The sequence below is a fragment of the Strigops habroptila genome, chromosome 5, assembly GCF_004027225.2.
Source record: "Strigops habroptila isolate Jane chromosome 5, bStrHab1.2.pri, whole genome shotgun sequence".
Taxonomy (NCBI): Eukaryota; Metazoa; Chordata; class Aves; order Psittaciformes; family Psittacidae; genus Strigops; species Strigops habroptila.
In genome coordinates, this window is record NC_044281.2 from 4556880 (window position 1) to 4571564 (window position 14685).

At 52.0% G+C, this 14685-nt stretch overlaps 1 protein-coding gene across 24 annotated transcripts in view; it reads right to left on the reverse strand.

Annotated features, from left to right (window-relative positions):
• The window catches only part of PCBP3 (poly(rC) binding protein 3), a 52520-nt gene continuing 37835 nt past the window's right edge, over window positions 1-14685 (reverse strand). For 9 of the 24 annotated variants that reach the window (XM_030488429.1, XM_030488451.1, XM_030488449.1 and 6 more), the window contains 5 exons: window positions 14418-14496; window positions 13644-13703; window positions 11134-11186; window positions 8210-8379; window positions 1-362 (listed from right to left, as the gene is read on the reverse strand). In XM_030488429.1, coding sequence (XP_030344289.1) covers window positions 317-362; window positions 8210-8379; window positions 11134-11186; window positions 13644-13703; window positions 14418-14496 — 408 coding nt within the window. In that variant the 3' untranslated portion in view covers window positions 1-316. Of the gene's footprint in view, window positions 363-5806; window positions 6732-8209; window positions 8380-11133; window positions 11187-13643; window positions 13704-14417; window positions 14497-14685 lie in introns of those variants that run through there. The other 15 variants (XM_030488447.1, XM_030488436.1, XM_030488430.1 and 12 more) reach the window with 8 other exon arrangements.

Here is a 14685-nt window from a genome sequence, read left to right on the forward strand (position 1 = left end):
TTAAGCAACAAAAGCTTTATTGCAGTTACACAAGCAACCCACAAAATACATTGCAAAGCAGCAGCGGAGTGAGGGGTGATAAAGAAGCACAGAGAGGGGAGATGCTTGCTTGCAGGTACTGCGGCACGCTGGCTGCAAGCTGCTGTCCAAGCCCCTGACCACAGCCGAGGGAGCAGGGTCTGTGCAGCCATGGGCAGGGGGCTTCAGGCCAGGAGGGTGCCACGGAGGAGGGAGAGAACCTCATGGGGAGCTGACAGTGTCTTCAGGGGGTCTTCAAGCATCAGCCACTGGCACTGCATCCGCTGCATCCCTCCAGTCAGGCGGTGAAGGTGTTCTTCCCATGGAGATCAGGGTCTGGAGAGCTAGGAGGTCAATCAAGGGAGGTGGTCAGGGTGCAGCTGAGGCTCCAACACGGGTGCTTCCCCCTCCCAACCCCTTGGTTGTGTGAATGATAGAATCAACCAGGTTGCAAAAGACCTTTAAGCTCATCCAGTCCAACCGTTCACAGCACTGCCAAGGCCACCACTAACCCATGGCACTGAGGCCTCGGCTACACAGTGTGTGAACACTTGCAGGGATGGTGACTCCAGCACTGCCCTGGGCAGCCTGTTCCAATGCCTGAGCACCCTCTGGGGAAAGAATTGTTCCTCATTTCCATCTAAACCTCCCCTGGTGCAGCTTGAGGCCGTTTCCTCTTGTCCCATCCCTTGTTCCTTGGGAGCAGAGGCCAGCCCCCTCCTGGCTCCATGATGCTGAAATCACCCACATGCCATGCTCAGGCTGAGCTCTCCTACACCAGCACAAACCTCTTTTTGCCACTGGAGCATGCAACCAAACACATCCTATGTGAACACCCCAGGTGAGCCAAGGTCGTCACCCAGGCTCTCACTGGCTGCTGAGAGCACAGGAGAACAGTGCACAGCGCTGCCTGTGAACAGCAGGAAGCCTGTGAGCAGGTTTTGGGCTTGGTGTTGCACTAAGAGGAAGCAAAAAGCCCACTCTGCCCGTGTTCTGGCTGCCAAGGAGCCATGGTCACAGCATGGGGGGACAAACATCACAGGCTGAATCTCACATCCAGGTACATGAGCACAAGCACATGAGCAAATGATGGTTTTCTAGGCCAAAAACCTCCTCTGAGTGTTGCTGCGTTTCAGGATGCGCTGCACCATCCTGCGCATCTTGAACTCATTGCATTCCAGCCTGAAATAGTTGGAGAGGAAATCTACCTGAGGCAAGAAAAGGAATATCAATATGCAACTGAAGAGTGGTTCTAAAGCAGAGGTGGCAGTTTGTCTGGGGTGCCAGGGTTGCATCTTTAGCTGGCTGTTTGTAGGCACTCCGGAAAGAGATTTGGGAGCATGGCGGCTTGGGAAGAGCACACAGCAATGTCCTTTGGGAAAACCCCAGCACTGGCTGCAGCAGTAGCCTCAGGTTAAGTCATTGCAATAAGAGTGGGAGCTCTTCCCTGAAGAATCCCACCAAACAAATCCCAGACCCCACATCACTCAATGAGAGCTTTTGGGTGAGCATAATCATAGAGCCATAGAATGCTTTGGGTTGGAAGACACCTTAAAGCTTGTCCAGTTCCAAGCCCCTGCCACGGGCAGGGACACCTTCCACTAGAGCAGGTTGCTCCAAGCCCCTGTGTCCAACCTGGCCTTGAACACTGCCAGGGAGGGGGCAGCCACAGCTTCTCTGGCAATGGCCTGCTGCTGTTGTGCCCATGCTTTCTGGGAGCATCCTTCATGCTGGAACCTCATCCGAAGCTTCAAAACCCAGAGAGGCTCCAGATTCCAGCATAACTTGCCCCCTTTTTGGTCCAGATGCTGTTAGGCACAGGCTTTCCTCCAGGAATAACTAATACCACTGAGAAGGCTGCCTGCAGGGAATCAGAACCCAGCGGTCCAGGAGTGCTTCAAATACTTGCACATCCCAGCTTTCCCTTTTGGGATCAAAGCAGTTCCTTCTAGAAACAGCATGCATGTTTTAAATCAGCACCAGGCCACTGTTGAGCATGGGGCTCACAAATGGAGCTTCACTGCTCCATTCTCATTTTGTTCATCTCCTCGCTGATTTCGTTCCCCATGTGCGGAGCATTGCTGCTGGGAAGTGACATTCCCTGCGGTTAAACTGCCTACGCAGGGCTGTGGGAATCCAGAGCCAGCCTGGGGTTGCACTTGGCTGGGTTTAGTCTGTGGGATGCTTTCCGAGTGATCTGGTGTCTCTTGTTCCTCTTTGCAGGACAACTGTGCTGAGGCTGAGTGGGAATGGGGGGGGCTGCACATCTGGAGTCAAAGGAGTTGCACATCTGGTACATTCAGTACTTCCTCAAAGTCACTGACTGCCACGTTACCCTTTGGATAGGGGCCTGGGGCTTGACAGAGCACACAGAGGATTAGGATCCGCAGCTGGATTTCTTTCTTTTTCTGAACGGAAAGCAAAAATTAACCTTCTCAGCAGAACCCCAGCTCCTTACGGTATCCAACATGGGAGCAGGGGAATGGCATGGAAACCATCAACTTTCTGCAAGTCATTCCACCCTGAGCTGCAGCCACTCCTACCAAAAGCTGAGGCATAGAATCATAGAATCATAGAATGGTTTGGGTTGGAAAGGACCTTAAGATCATCCAGTTCCAACCCCCTGCCATGGGCAGTGAGACCAATGCATCTTGTGCTGCCAACCTCATCCCATGATGCTACTGGTATAAGCAGAGAGCATGGGAACACCCATGGCCAAGGGAGCTGGTAGCCATGTGTGGTTACTCAGATGGGCTGGGGTTTCTCCATGAGGGTCCCAGCACTGATGGGACCCTTCTCATGGAGTCCTTCATCCAGCTCTGGGGGCAACAGCACAAGAGGGACGTGGAGCTGTTGGAGTGAGGCCAGAGGAGGCCACGGAGCTGCTGCGAGGGCTGGAGCAGCTCTGCTCTGGAGCCAGGCTGAGAGAGCTGAGCTGGGGCAGCCTGGAGAAGAGAAGGCTCCTGAAGGGGACACCTTAGAGCAGCTCCAGTGCCTAAAGGGGCTCCAGGAAACCTGGAGAGGGGCTTTGGACAAGGGCCTGGAGGGACAGGCCAAGGGGAATGGCTTGAACCTGCCCGAGGGGAGATTGAGATGAGCTCTGAGGCAGAAGCTCTTCCCTGTGAGGGTGCTGAGGCGCTGGCACAGACTTTTCCCAGAGAAGCTGTGGCTGCCCCATCCCTGGCAGTGTTCAAGGTCCCTTCCAACCTTAACCATTCTGTGATTCTTTCTTCTGGAAGCGGATGGAGCAGAGGATGAGGCCCTCAATGACACGGGTTAGTGGTGGCCTTGGCAGTGCTTGGGTAAAGATTGGACTGGATGATCTTAAAAGTCTTTTCCAACCTCGTTGATTCTATGATTCTATGACATCCAAGCGCTGCCCACACCCTGGCTGGAGCAGGATGCACGCAAAAACCTGGTCAAGGGGGACACCTAGTGACCTCCCTGGGGCTGGGGGCTGCAGCCAGGCTGGCTTAGGGGCCATGGGCTGCTGGGCTCTCATAGAACCTGTATCACAAAGGTGTCAGAAGGGGTTTGCCCGAGCCCCCACCATCCTTCCACCCCTGTGGCCTAGTATGAAATGAGACTATGGATTCATCCCGTCCACAACACAGAGACATCCCCCAGAAACCCTTCCTCTGCCAGCACTGGAGGGGTGAAATTACCCTTGCTAATGGACCATAAGATTGAAATTAGCATAATTCAAAGTGACTAGCATGTATACATGGGAAAAAAACCTGAATTACAATTCAAAAGTGTATTAAATTTAAAGAGAGTCCCTGGCTAAAGTCACTTTCCCTTAGGGGAAACAAACACTTTGTTTTTCAACTCCATCATGTATTAGATTTGCAAATAGAATCTAGGGAAAAAAATGCACATAACAATAGACCAAACACTGGATTTTGGGAGCGTGACCTGGGAAGGACATGAGGGGGAGTAGAGACCTTCATCTGAGGCCCAAGGGGCTGAGCAAGGACCTCAGCTGGCCTCTCTCTGATGGAAATCCACCATGTTCCGGGGGCCAGGGGAGGCATCAGACCAATACTTTCCTGCCAAAGTAACCATTTCCCACAAAATAACGGATTCCCAACGTGTTTGAACTGAGTAATACTGAGTTGGTTCCTTCCAGGAATGTTGAATCATTCCGTCTGGATTAAATGCATCACTTTGAGAAGGAAAAGTCATGCATTAAAGCTGCTCTGTTGATCAACTGGGACGTTCACCTTGTATTGGATATTCACTGCAGTATTAGAGATGGGCATAAGTTTTACCCAGTGGCATGGCTGTGGATGCATCCCTGGAGAATTCTAAGTCCATCTAAATGCAAACCCAAGACGTGTCACAAATAAAAGCGAAACACAGAGGCTCCTTCCAAATAAAACAGCAAATCTCCTTCTGATCCATTCCAAAGAAATCAAAGCCCAGTTTGATACATTCCTTGGGATTTTGTTATCCTCGTTGTCACCAACATGTTCCCAGGAGATACTACAATTGTTTAAACACCTCTTTCTCTCACACATCTTAGAATCATGGAATGGTTTGAGTTGAAAAGGACCATAAAGCTCATCCAGTTCCAACCCCCTGCCACGGGCAGGGACACCTTCCACTAGAGCAGGTTGCTCCAAGTCCCTGTGTCCAACCTGGCCTTGAACACTGCCAGGGATGGGGCAGCCACAGCTTCTCTGGGAAAAGTCTGTGCCAGTGCCTCAGCACCCTCACAGGGAACAACTTCTGCCTTAGATCCAACCTGAACTTCCCCTGTTTCAGTTTGAACCCATCACCCCTTGTCCTATCGCTACAGTCCCTGATGAAGAGCCCCTCCCCAGCATCCTTGTAGCTCCCTTCAGACACTGGAAGATCTTGGTTTCCACGTGCCTCCATCACTTGCAAGATCTGCTTGTGCTCTGGCATGACCTACAGCCCCATGCTCTCTACAGCTACCTGACAGGCGGTTGTAGTGAGGTGGGTCAGTCTCTTCTCCCAAGGAACAAGGGACAGGACAAGAGGAAACGGCCTCAAGCTGCACCAGGGCAGGTTTAGATGGAGATTAGGAACAATTCCTTCCCCAGAGGGTGCTCAGGCACTGGAACAGGCTGCCCAGGGCAGTGCTGGAGTCACCGTCCCTGCAAGTGTTCACACACCGTGTAGCCGAGGCCTCAGTGACATGGATTAGTGGTGGCCTTGGCAGGGCTTGGCAGGAAGGAAGAGAAGGAAAGGCCATGAAGTCTTGGGGCTTAGCTGGAAAAGACAATATATTTCCCATGTGGTCTGGTGCAAAAATGCGTTGTTCAGCTGCTTTAGCTGCCTGGGTACACGATGTGTCCTGATGCCCTCATTTGCAACACAGGAAAAAACCATGTTTTGTACAGTAGGAAATGAATAGCTGGGAAATATATTTGTCTCCCTGTTTGAGAGGAAGGAGGGATAAATAAAGCATGGAAGCAGAAGGCAGGACTGGGCACAGAGGGTCTTGGGGAAGGGTATGGGGCACAGAGATGGCAGATCTGTCCAGACAATGGGGCAGTGAGAGATGCTGCTTGTTCTCTAAGTACACTAACAGTGCTCAAGGCCAGGTTAGACGGGGCTCGAAGCAACCTGCTCTAGTGGAAGGTGTCCCTTCCCGTGGCAAGGGGTTGGAACTGGATGAGCTTTAAGGTCCCTTCCAACCCAAACCATTCTATCATGATGATGTTTTGAGCTGCTGCTCAAAAGGTGTGGAAGGATGCAGAGGGAAGGATGGGGCTGGAGATGGCAGGGTGATCCAGGAGAAGAACAGTCGGAGCCCATCAGTAGCAGAGCTGCACAGACATTTATTGAACACAAATGACAAACACAGCCAGCTTACAGAGCTTCCTGAGCTATCGTCCAAGGGGGTTGCTCTATGGGGGTTGTTAAAAGAGTGCTTTCAAATGCCCCTGGGGGTGTGAATCCTGGACAGCTGAATTCTTCCCACTTCCAGTTGCTTTGTTAGTTAAAAAAGAGGATTATTTTTGTGGAGGGGTGGGTGTGATTCCCTTCGTTTAGTAGGAAAAATGGCTTGTCTGGACCCTGCCATGTGGCAAAGAGAGAAGGCTGCGGGTTGCACATTGGGTTGGCTCCCGCATCCATGTTCTGCTTCCCAAAGGGTGGAAACTACACCCTACCCTGAGGGCAGGGATGCAAGGTGGCAAAGGTGAGCCGGGACAAGCAAAGCAAATGAAGAGGGAGCATCAAAGGAAGAAGTGTGAGAGAAGTAAGTACTCTGAAGCACGCACAGCTCTGGGCGGCGTCACAGGTCCATAGGCTACAGCAAGTACCGCCAACATCAACTCAAACGTGTAAGTAGCTACTATGCTAGATTGACACTAGAGACCCTGTCATCTCCTGAAGTCTCCCCAGCAAGAATAAAAACCCAACACCCCACCCCCCAAAATAAAAGCAGATGAAGCAATAACACCGTACGCTGCAAATAAGGACCATAACCAAAGAGTTTGGGAGCAGCCTCGGGAGCACAGTAAGGAGCTCGTAAAGAAACGTTCCCGTTGTGTGCATATGTGTATTTATACGTCTGTTTAGAGTCGTTAGTAAAGAAAAGAGCACGTGTGGAGGCAAAGGGATAAAAGTACAGGCAGTACAGGCTGGGTGCCGGTGGCTGGAGAGGGTCGGGTGGTGCGGAGTGGAGGATGGTGGGTGGAAATTAGAGTGCGCCCATTCCAGTGACCTCAGACGTCAGCCTAGAATAGACAGGGGCAGAGAGAGGGGTGGGGGGGAGACAAAAACAGGTGCTTAATACCGGAGGCAGAAAAGAAAACGAAGACCCTGTGGGGCAGTGCTGCTCCTCTTGCTTATACCCCGCTCAGATTGCGAGGGGGTTGAGAGCATTGGGGGCCCCCATGGAGGGAGGAGCATAGAGCCTTTCCCTTCTCCTCACTGCTGCCTGTGATAGAGGTGCAACCCACCAGAACTGCTGGCAGGGGACATCCCAGCACATGGCTTCACTTGTACCAGCATCCCTCCCACTGAGGACAGGCGGCTGTCCCAACATCCCTGGCTTCTTTGGGTTTGAAACGATGGGAGAGGCTGATGATGCCTCATCCTGCTCCCCCACCAGGTCATCTCTGCCTCTAAGCTCAACCAGCCCTTCCCGTTAACCAAGAGCAGTTCGGTTTTCTTTTCTTGCTCTCTCTTGTCTCAAGAGGAAGGGGAGAATACCAATGAGCTGCAGGGAAAGCCACTCGGCCGTGCCCTCCATCCCTCTCCTGAGTGGCTGGAGGGGTGCCATGGATGCGGGCAGCAGGACAGAGGGGCAGGAGGGGATGGTGGAGGTCTGTTGCAGGTCGGGGGCTGAGGTGGGTTGGGTGCAAAGGAGGAGAAAGCACGTACAGACCTCACTGGTGCTTGCAGCCCACACCATAATGAACATCAGAGTCACCACCAACAGCCCCCCACAACCTCTCACACGTTTTGGCTGGAGGCAGGTTGTCACAGCACCAACACTGCCCACCATGGAGGGCATGGACGGCGGATGGACTCATCTGTCTCCCCTTAAGCTCCTCATCCACAAGTCCATAGAGGCACACAACCACGTCTGCATGAGCTCACCGCCAGCATGCAGCTGGTCCCCAGCCCCTCTCTCCAGTTACTCCTCCCCTATAGCCTCTTGCAGGAGCCCTGGTCCCCCAAGGCACAGGCAGCATCCCACCCCAGCCAGACACAGCACTGGGAACCCTTGGCCTCCACAACGTCCTGCTGCACCAAGCTTTTTGAGCACGAAAAGGAAGCAATCGGGCCGTTCCCATGTCTTGCATTTATTGGACTGATTCTATTCACTGGATGGAGGAAAGCCTTTGGGATGCCTGGAAGTACGGTGGAAGAGGCTCTGAGGCGGCAGTTAAGAGATGCTGGGATCCCAGCGAGCAGGTCCCAAGCGACGCCTCCCCACCACTTGTCTCAGCTCCATCCCCATCCCCATCCTCTGCCTCATCCACAGCTGGAAAAGACGGCGGCGATTTTGACCACCCATAAGCATAAATCCTTGAGCGAGGAGGAGTGGTGGGTCCTCAGCCAAAGGCTTGGCTGGGGGGAGAGGTCCTGCTGGTGCCATCCGGTCCCTGCTCAGAAGCCACCCTTCATCCCAGACGGCCTCAGGAAGCCCCTCCTGGCTCCCAACCACGCCGTCAGGAATGGGTTTGGTGGTTGGAGGGGGTCTCACCTGGCGTTGATGAGGTACTGCGCGAGGCTGATGTTTGCAGGGGTCCCTGTGATGGTGATTTGGCGCTCCGATGAGCCTTCCGTGGCGTTGGCGATTTTGATCTGCGCTCCCGACATCTGCCGAATCTCATTGATTTTGGTCCCTTGGCGTCCGATGATGCAGCCTATTAGCTAGAAAGAAAGCACGGAGGGGAACGGCTGAGAAGCGGCAGCTTGGGCAGGCACCAGCCAAGAGCCTTCCTCTCTCTGCGACCTTAATGCTCATGCAAACAGGAGAGGGGTGAATTCCACCTGCACGCAAGCGTGGTCCTCCCAGGACACATCTAGCAACCTGCCCTGCTCTACTCTAGGAGGCAAATGGCTGTTGTCTGCACATGAAAAGCAGCATCTCAGAGGGCTTTAAGAAGGGCGAGGGGTTATACTGGGCTCATCTTGGTCTAATACTTGCATAGACCATAACTTGCATGGTCTATTGGCCAATGTTTTGCCAGGATGGGGACAAGTCATGTTTCGGACTAGGAAACTCAGAAATTCAGGGATTAGTTTTTAGATAATTACAGTTATCTCCTTGTAAAGGTGGTTATACAGGATATGTTACCAGAAGAAATGGAAGGTATCCTTGCCCGTGGCAGGGGGTTGGAACTGGATGATCTTAAGGTCCTTTCCAACCCAAACCATTCTAGGATTCTATAAATCAAGCCCACCACCTTCCCCAGGGACAACCCAACCCCAGGAGCCCCCTCATCAGCTGGTGCACCATCCATAGCTTCACAGTGCTCACGCCATCCCACACTTCTTCTACCCTGCTTGGGACACCCTTGGTGCCTCTGTTACCCCCTTTAGCTCCTTCAGTGCAGTGCAAGGGCTTGCTGGCATGTACAGGAGAGCACCATGTGGCTGTGGCACCAGCAGGAGAATCCTACTTGAAACCATCTTTCACACTCTTGTGAAGAGATCAGAGGCTTGAATTTCCTCAGTTGGCCACCTCTTGGATTGTCCCAAAGGTCCCCAATGGCTTGAATTTCCTCCTCAGTCTTTGCTCTTGTTCATTTGGGCATCAAATATGGTTCTCTCAAGCACCTCCACAGCTTGATAACACGTAGTGAGATGTCCAGCTTTGCCAACATAGGCACAAGGTGTTTCTTGCATGCCTTTCTTGGCCATCAGCGTTTGAGCTCTTATCCAGTATGTGAGACATTCATCTTGGCAGCTGCTGGATTCCTGTCACTGTAGAAGTGGAGACAACTACTCGTCCAAATGTTCACTCGTCCTTTTGCCAGATCATGGGGCTACTTCAGTGGTTTGTCCCATATGGGCCTGAATATACATCCCACTGCAGGGCTAAGAAAAGATATCAACTATCTCAGTGGGGTGTTCAGCCCAACAGCCACCCATCCTGGCCTTCACAGCACAGAAATAACTCAGAGATGCTTCAGCAGATGAAAATACCTTCTAGATGGGGACCTGCAGGGAGACCTGAGGAGCCAAACTATTCAGACTGATGTCCAGCAACATCCAAGCTGAGCAGCACTCAAGTTTCTCCTGTCAGAGGAGCAACGAGATGGATGTCATCATACTTCCTTGAGCATAACCCCAAGCTGATTTAAACCACTAGAACATACCTGTAGACCCTTTGCTTTAAGAAACAAACCCCTCTCCTCTGGCAGGGAATGTTTCAAAGCCTTCAAAACAACAGGAGGCAGAGCTAAGGAGGCATGTTGCTGAAGGGAGGAAGGTACAAGTGATGACATTTCATGCTGTGCAGGTCTGATGAGAGCTGGGCTTCTGGTGGGCAAATGCTCCTGGATCCCACGGGAAGGCCCCACACATCTTTTCTTCCCATGTGGGCCCTTTTGCAAAGGGTTACTTGCTATTCCTGAAGATGCCCCCATTGATGCCAGTGTGATGGTTCCCCATGCTCAACCCACAACAGATGTGGCTGTTGCAACCAGTTGCAGAGCTTCTTGAAGCCTCCTGGAGCGGGGTCCTTGCTGGACGGACAGAAGCAGAGCCAGGATGAGCCATGTCTCTTGGGTGGAAGCAGAGGTGCTGGGAATCACTTCCTTTGTGCTGCCATGTGATGGCCAACAGCAAGAAGAGGTAGCAAGAGCTGCCAGACCCCGTGAGAAACTCCTGGTGAGGCTGAAGGTGCTTGTAGGTGATGGAGAATGGAAGTCATGCCCCCGCTTCCCACGATCCTGATTTGAGCGCAGGCTGGTTATCGACCAGTGGGCCAGTCCAGAAGCAAATGAGACCCATGGATCCAGGTTCCAGCTGTGTTGGGCTCTCCATCCCACCTCCTCCCACCTGAGCATCCCCAGGCACCATCCTGGCACTGCTCAGTGCCCAGCGTGACTCCAGCCTCCTCCCAGCGAATAGCCCAGTCCAGCATCCACTTTACCACAATGCCTCTGCCTACAAGACCCAAAAGCTCTCTGCCACCAGTACATGAGACACACTGTCCCTTCAGTGTCCTTCAGACACTTGTGTGGCACTTGGTGGCATCAGAAACGTCATTTACTTACCTCCTCTTCACCTCCCCTGCCCCCAGTAACTACGTTTGAACCAAAACAACATCTCAGACCTGCCAGTGCTAGACTAAGTAGCTCTAGTTTAATCAGGGCTGGCTCAGGAGGTCTCTCCCCTTGCCAGTGCTGTCAATTGGGCATGTTTCATGAGCCCAGAAAAAGGAAAAGGAGCATTAAGGAGGATTATACCTTGGAAATCTACCAATGGGGTAAAGTCTTTTATACTGCAGGCTGACCCCCAACAGTCTGCACATGATATGAGTGAACCTGGTGAAGGGGCATCTCTGAACATATTTAACAACGTCACATGCCTGCAGCTTCTATCTATGTATTTACACACACATATATATGTGTACACACACACACGTGCGCTGAGGAAGCACTTGGATTTACTTACATCATTGGGAATGGTGAGTTCATGAGTACTGGCCGGGGGACTGGCATCCAAACCTGGGCATATGCAAGGGGAAAATGGTTATAGCTTGCAAAGGCAGCAGGCGGTGGAGCTCCGCTGCTTTCCCACAACAGGCAACACTGCAAAGGCTGCATCCTGCTTCGGGGCTGGGAAGGGGAAGGGGATCACACACTCTGGGACAAGGAGAGGGAAGACAGTTGCTACCTGACTCTAATGGAGCTGGCTGCCACTTTCCCCTGCATCCCTCAGGGCTGGAGGGTTGTCCACACGCTCTCTAACACAGCAGCACAGGACTGCTTGGTTGCATGAGAAGCATCCCAAAACTGGGGGATCCAGCAGTGCTAGAACAGGGCTATGGGGCTCCTTTGCAAGTCAAAGCCCCATAGACTCTGACTGCTAAGATACACGTGCTAGCTGGACCTAGGACCAGTGGTCCCTCTTACTCCCAAGGGAAAGAAAGGCAAACAGCATGGAGCCTACAAAAATCACATGGCAAAGGAGCTAAAGCAACGATATGCTTCCTCCCAGCCTGTCCTGGAGGGTTCCTTCTTCTCCGATGGGAAAGGCTGGAGCCAGCAGTCTACCCTGTGCGTGGAAGTCCAGAGGTAAGAGGAGAACACGCCGTAACATTCCTAGGTCGAAGCCTGCCTCTCCCACAGGTTTCCATATCAAATCACCTCAATGCTGAAGCAAGGATGTCCTATGACAGATCTGCAAGAGAGAAGCTGTCTGGTGGCTAACAGGAACTTACAAAAACCCCTTATCCATATGATAGAAACTACTTTAGGAGCAGTGTGTGCGAGAGGATGAGAGTCTGTATCCAAGGAAAGAGGGGAGAAGTGTAAAGAAGCACAAGGAGACTAGAAGTGCCGGGCTGCTACAACATAAGACAGCAGCCACAAAGAATTCCTCATGCCACATGGCAATATGTCACTGGCTTAATCGTGCTGAGCAGCTACTGCAAGGAATGGCCAAGTTTTGCTGCTCTGAATTCCCTCTGCACTGTGGAAGAGGAGCTTCTGTCCAGCACACAGGTTCTAAAACCCAGCAGCAGTGTGAATTGATGTCTGGGTACCAGCATGGTCACAGCACAACTGCAATACTGGAAAGAAGCTTTACGTGGCAATCCCATTTCAGCATCACCCCTAGAAAGGGGAACTATTGATGGGCTCATGCATGATTCCCCAGTGCAGCTTCCCAGAGATGCAAGGCCTGGGTTCACCACACAGGCATTCGCTTGCTGGTGAATCTCTTTACCACATGTTTCATTTGGGAGCCCCACAGAGGAGGCAAAATGCAGTGGATGGGGATGCAAATCCTCCACTCAACAGCCTTATGCTCTCCTTCTACCAATGTCAAAGCCTGCACAAACCAGCTCCTGCCCAGGTTTTACACAGTGGGCAATGCTTAGTGCTGACTTTATATAGCACGCTGCACTGGAAGGGACATCTCACCAGCCCTGGACCTGTCTTTCACACCAAGCCTCCTCAGAGAGGCAAGGCAGACTGCACCTAACACGAAGCCGTGTCCTTCAGGGAGTCCCTGTCTCTCAGTCATGCATTACGAGGCTCAGCTCAGGAGCAGCCTGAGTATAGCAGAAAATGTCTTCTGAAGGGAGCAGAGCACTAGGGATGTGTGCAGGGCAGCACTGAGACAGCCAGGAGTCTTTGGAAATGCAATCTAGGCTTCTAGCATGCTTATGAGCATCCCCTGCCCTGCACTCAGATGTCACTGCAGATGCTGAAAGCCCTTGGGGCACACAGTGCCATGGTACTGCACCACAAAGGCCACTGAGGAATGACCAGTCCTTCTCCATTACCCAGAGACTGCTTATTTTAGCCTACCAGATCCTCCCTCTCTGATATACACATGCAGCCCCCACGGCTTTAATGGCTGGGCAGGTTGCTATCAGGAGAACTCAATTTGCTGTACTCTTGTAGGGCCTATTTACTTGGGCTATGTTTGCTCTCATGGTTAGGCGATGTCCCCACACCGGTTTGAGGCATGTGTGTCTCAGGATAACTCCTCTAAGCTATGGGAGGTTATAAAAGACAAGAACACTCAGCACATACGGGTAGATGTGTGGGACATCTGACATCAGCATCAATCCTCAGGGTCTTGTCCCACTAACAACGCAGCTCACTCAGAGATGGCCAGAACTGTGTGTCATTTGTGTCCCCACAGGCATCTTTCTACTGTTTCTGAGCACAGTTCATGCACAATTCAATGAGAGAGGGCTGATTCTGATGTCTTCCCATTACACGGATAGCAGTTCTATGCAAACATCAAAACACCTAGGCAATACACTCTTTTCCTTGGACATTGGCAGGCACGGCGCTGCCCATTCTCTCCCTGCCCACCAAGAAGCCCTGCCATCTCCTCCACAACCACCACAGCTTATCCAGGAGCACAACAACAGCACAGTCCTATTCAAGAAATCATATATTCCAACAGAAGGCTGCTGATTTCCCTGTAGCTTTGTGGTTTTTTACCTGATGATTGGCCCATCAGATTTTGAGCTTCTTCGGAGGAATGTAAGGGCAGCTTTTCTCCTGAAGAGCAAAGAAGAAACAGGTTTAATGCTTTTGCCTTCAAGGAGATAAGCAATGTCACTTCATCTAGGAAGCTCAAAATATGATGAACATACTGTCAGAAAAGGCATTTCCAACCAGCACTTTGACCACTGAGTAAACAAAAGGTACTTTATCTCCATCCCCTGCACTTCTACCTGCTTCCCAGGTCACCAACCTTGGGAATGAAGCTGCTGAGCCACACCAGGACTGGTTGTCCTCCTGTCACTGCGGCTCCCTATGGCCACGGATCCTTCCCATCGCTCTCCCTGGTGTGGGGCTGTGTCCTGCCCCACTGGGTGCTACTCCCCATAGACACCAGGGCAGCATCCCCAGCCAGCACCGAGCCATTCTCCATGGGAAAGCAGGGATCAGCGCATGGCAGAGGATGCTGCCTCCTCTGGAATGGGAAGGATGGGAGCCTGGTGCTCATTGCTTCTGCTGGGGAAGCCAGCAAAGCTGGGAGCAAGGCAAGCGTGGAGGAATCCAGGCATGCACAGTTAAAACAGCTCACCCATGAGGACCATAACCCCCAAGCATCCATCTAGTCTCCCTGTTAACCTTTCCCCGTGGACATTGCAGCTTCCAAGTCTTACTTCCCCTGCTTGCTTCCATTAAATAGCATGAGTTTAGAAAGAGAGAGAAACTCTACAGGTAAGAAGAGAAGGATATCTAGAAAGGGCTGTGGGTACGTACCAGGGAAAGCGGGGGTGGTCTGTCCAAGGGGAGTAAAGGGGGTTTGCTGCATAGCCAACTGGTGGAGCTTGGTCAACTGCTGAGGGGTAGGAGGGACATTAGAGCTAAGAAGGTTATTGTCATAGAGTACAACAAAGTCACACCGAAAATAAAGAACCAAATGATAACGGAAGAAAAGAAAGGAAACAGAAAGAAATCCAAACCAGGAAGCCATGCTGAGGCATGGCAGAAACATTAGCAGAAGGACTTGGCCTGGGTATAAACGCAA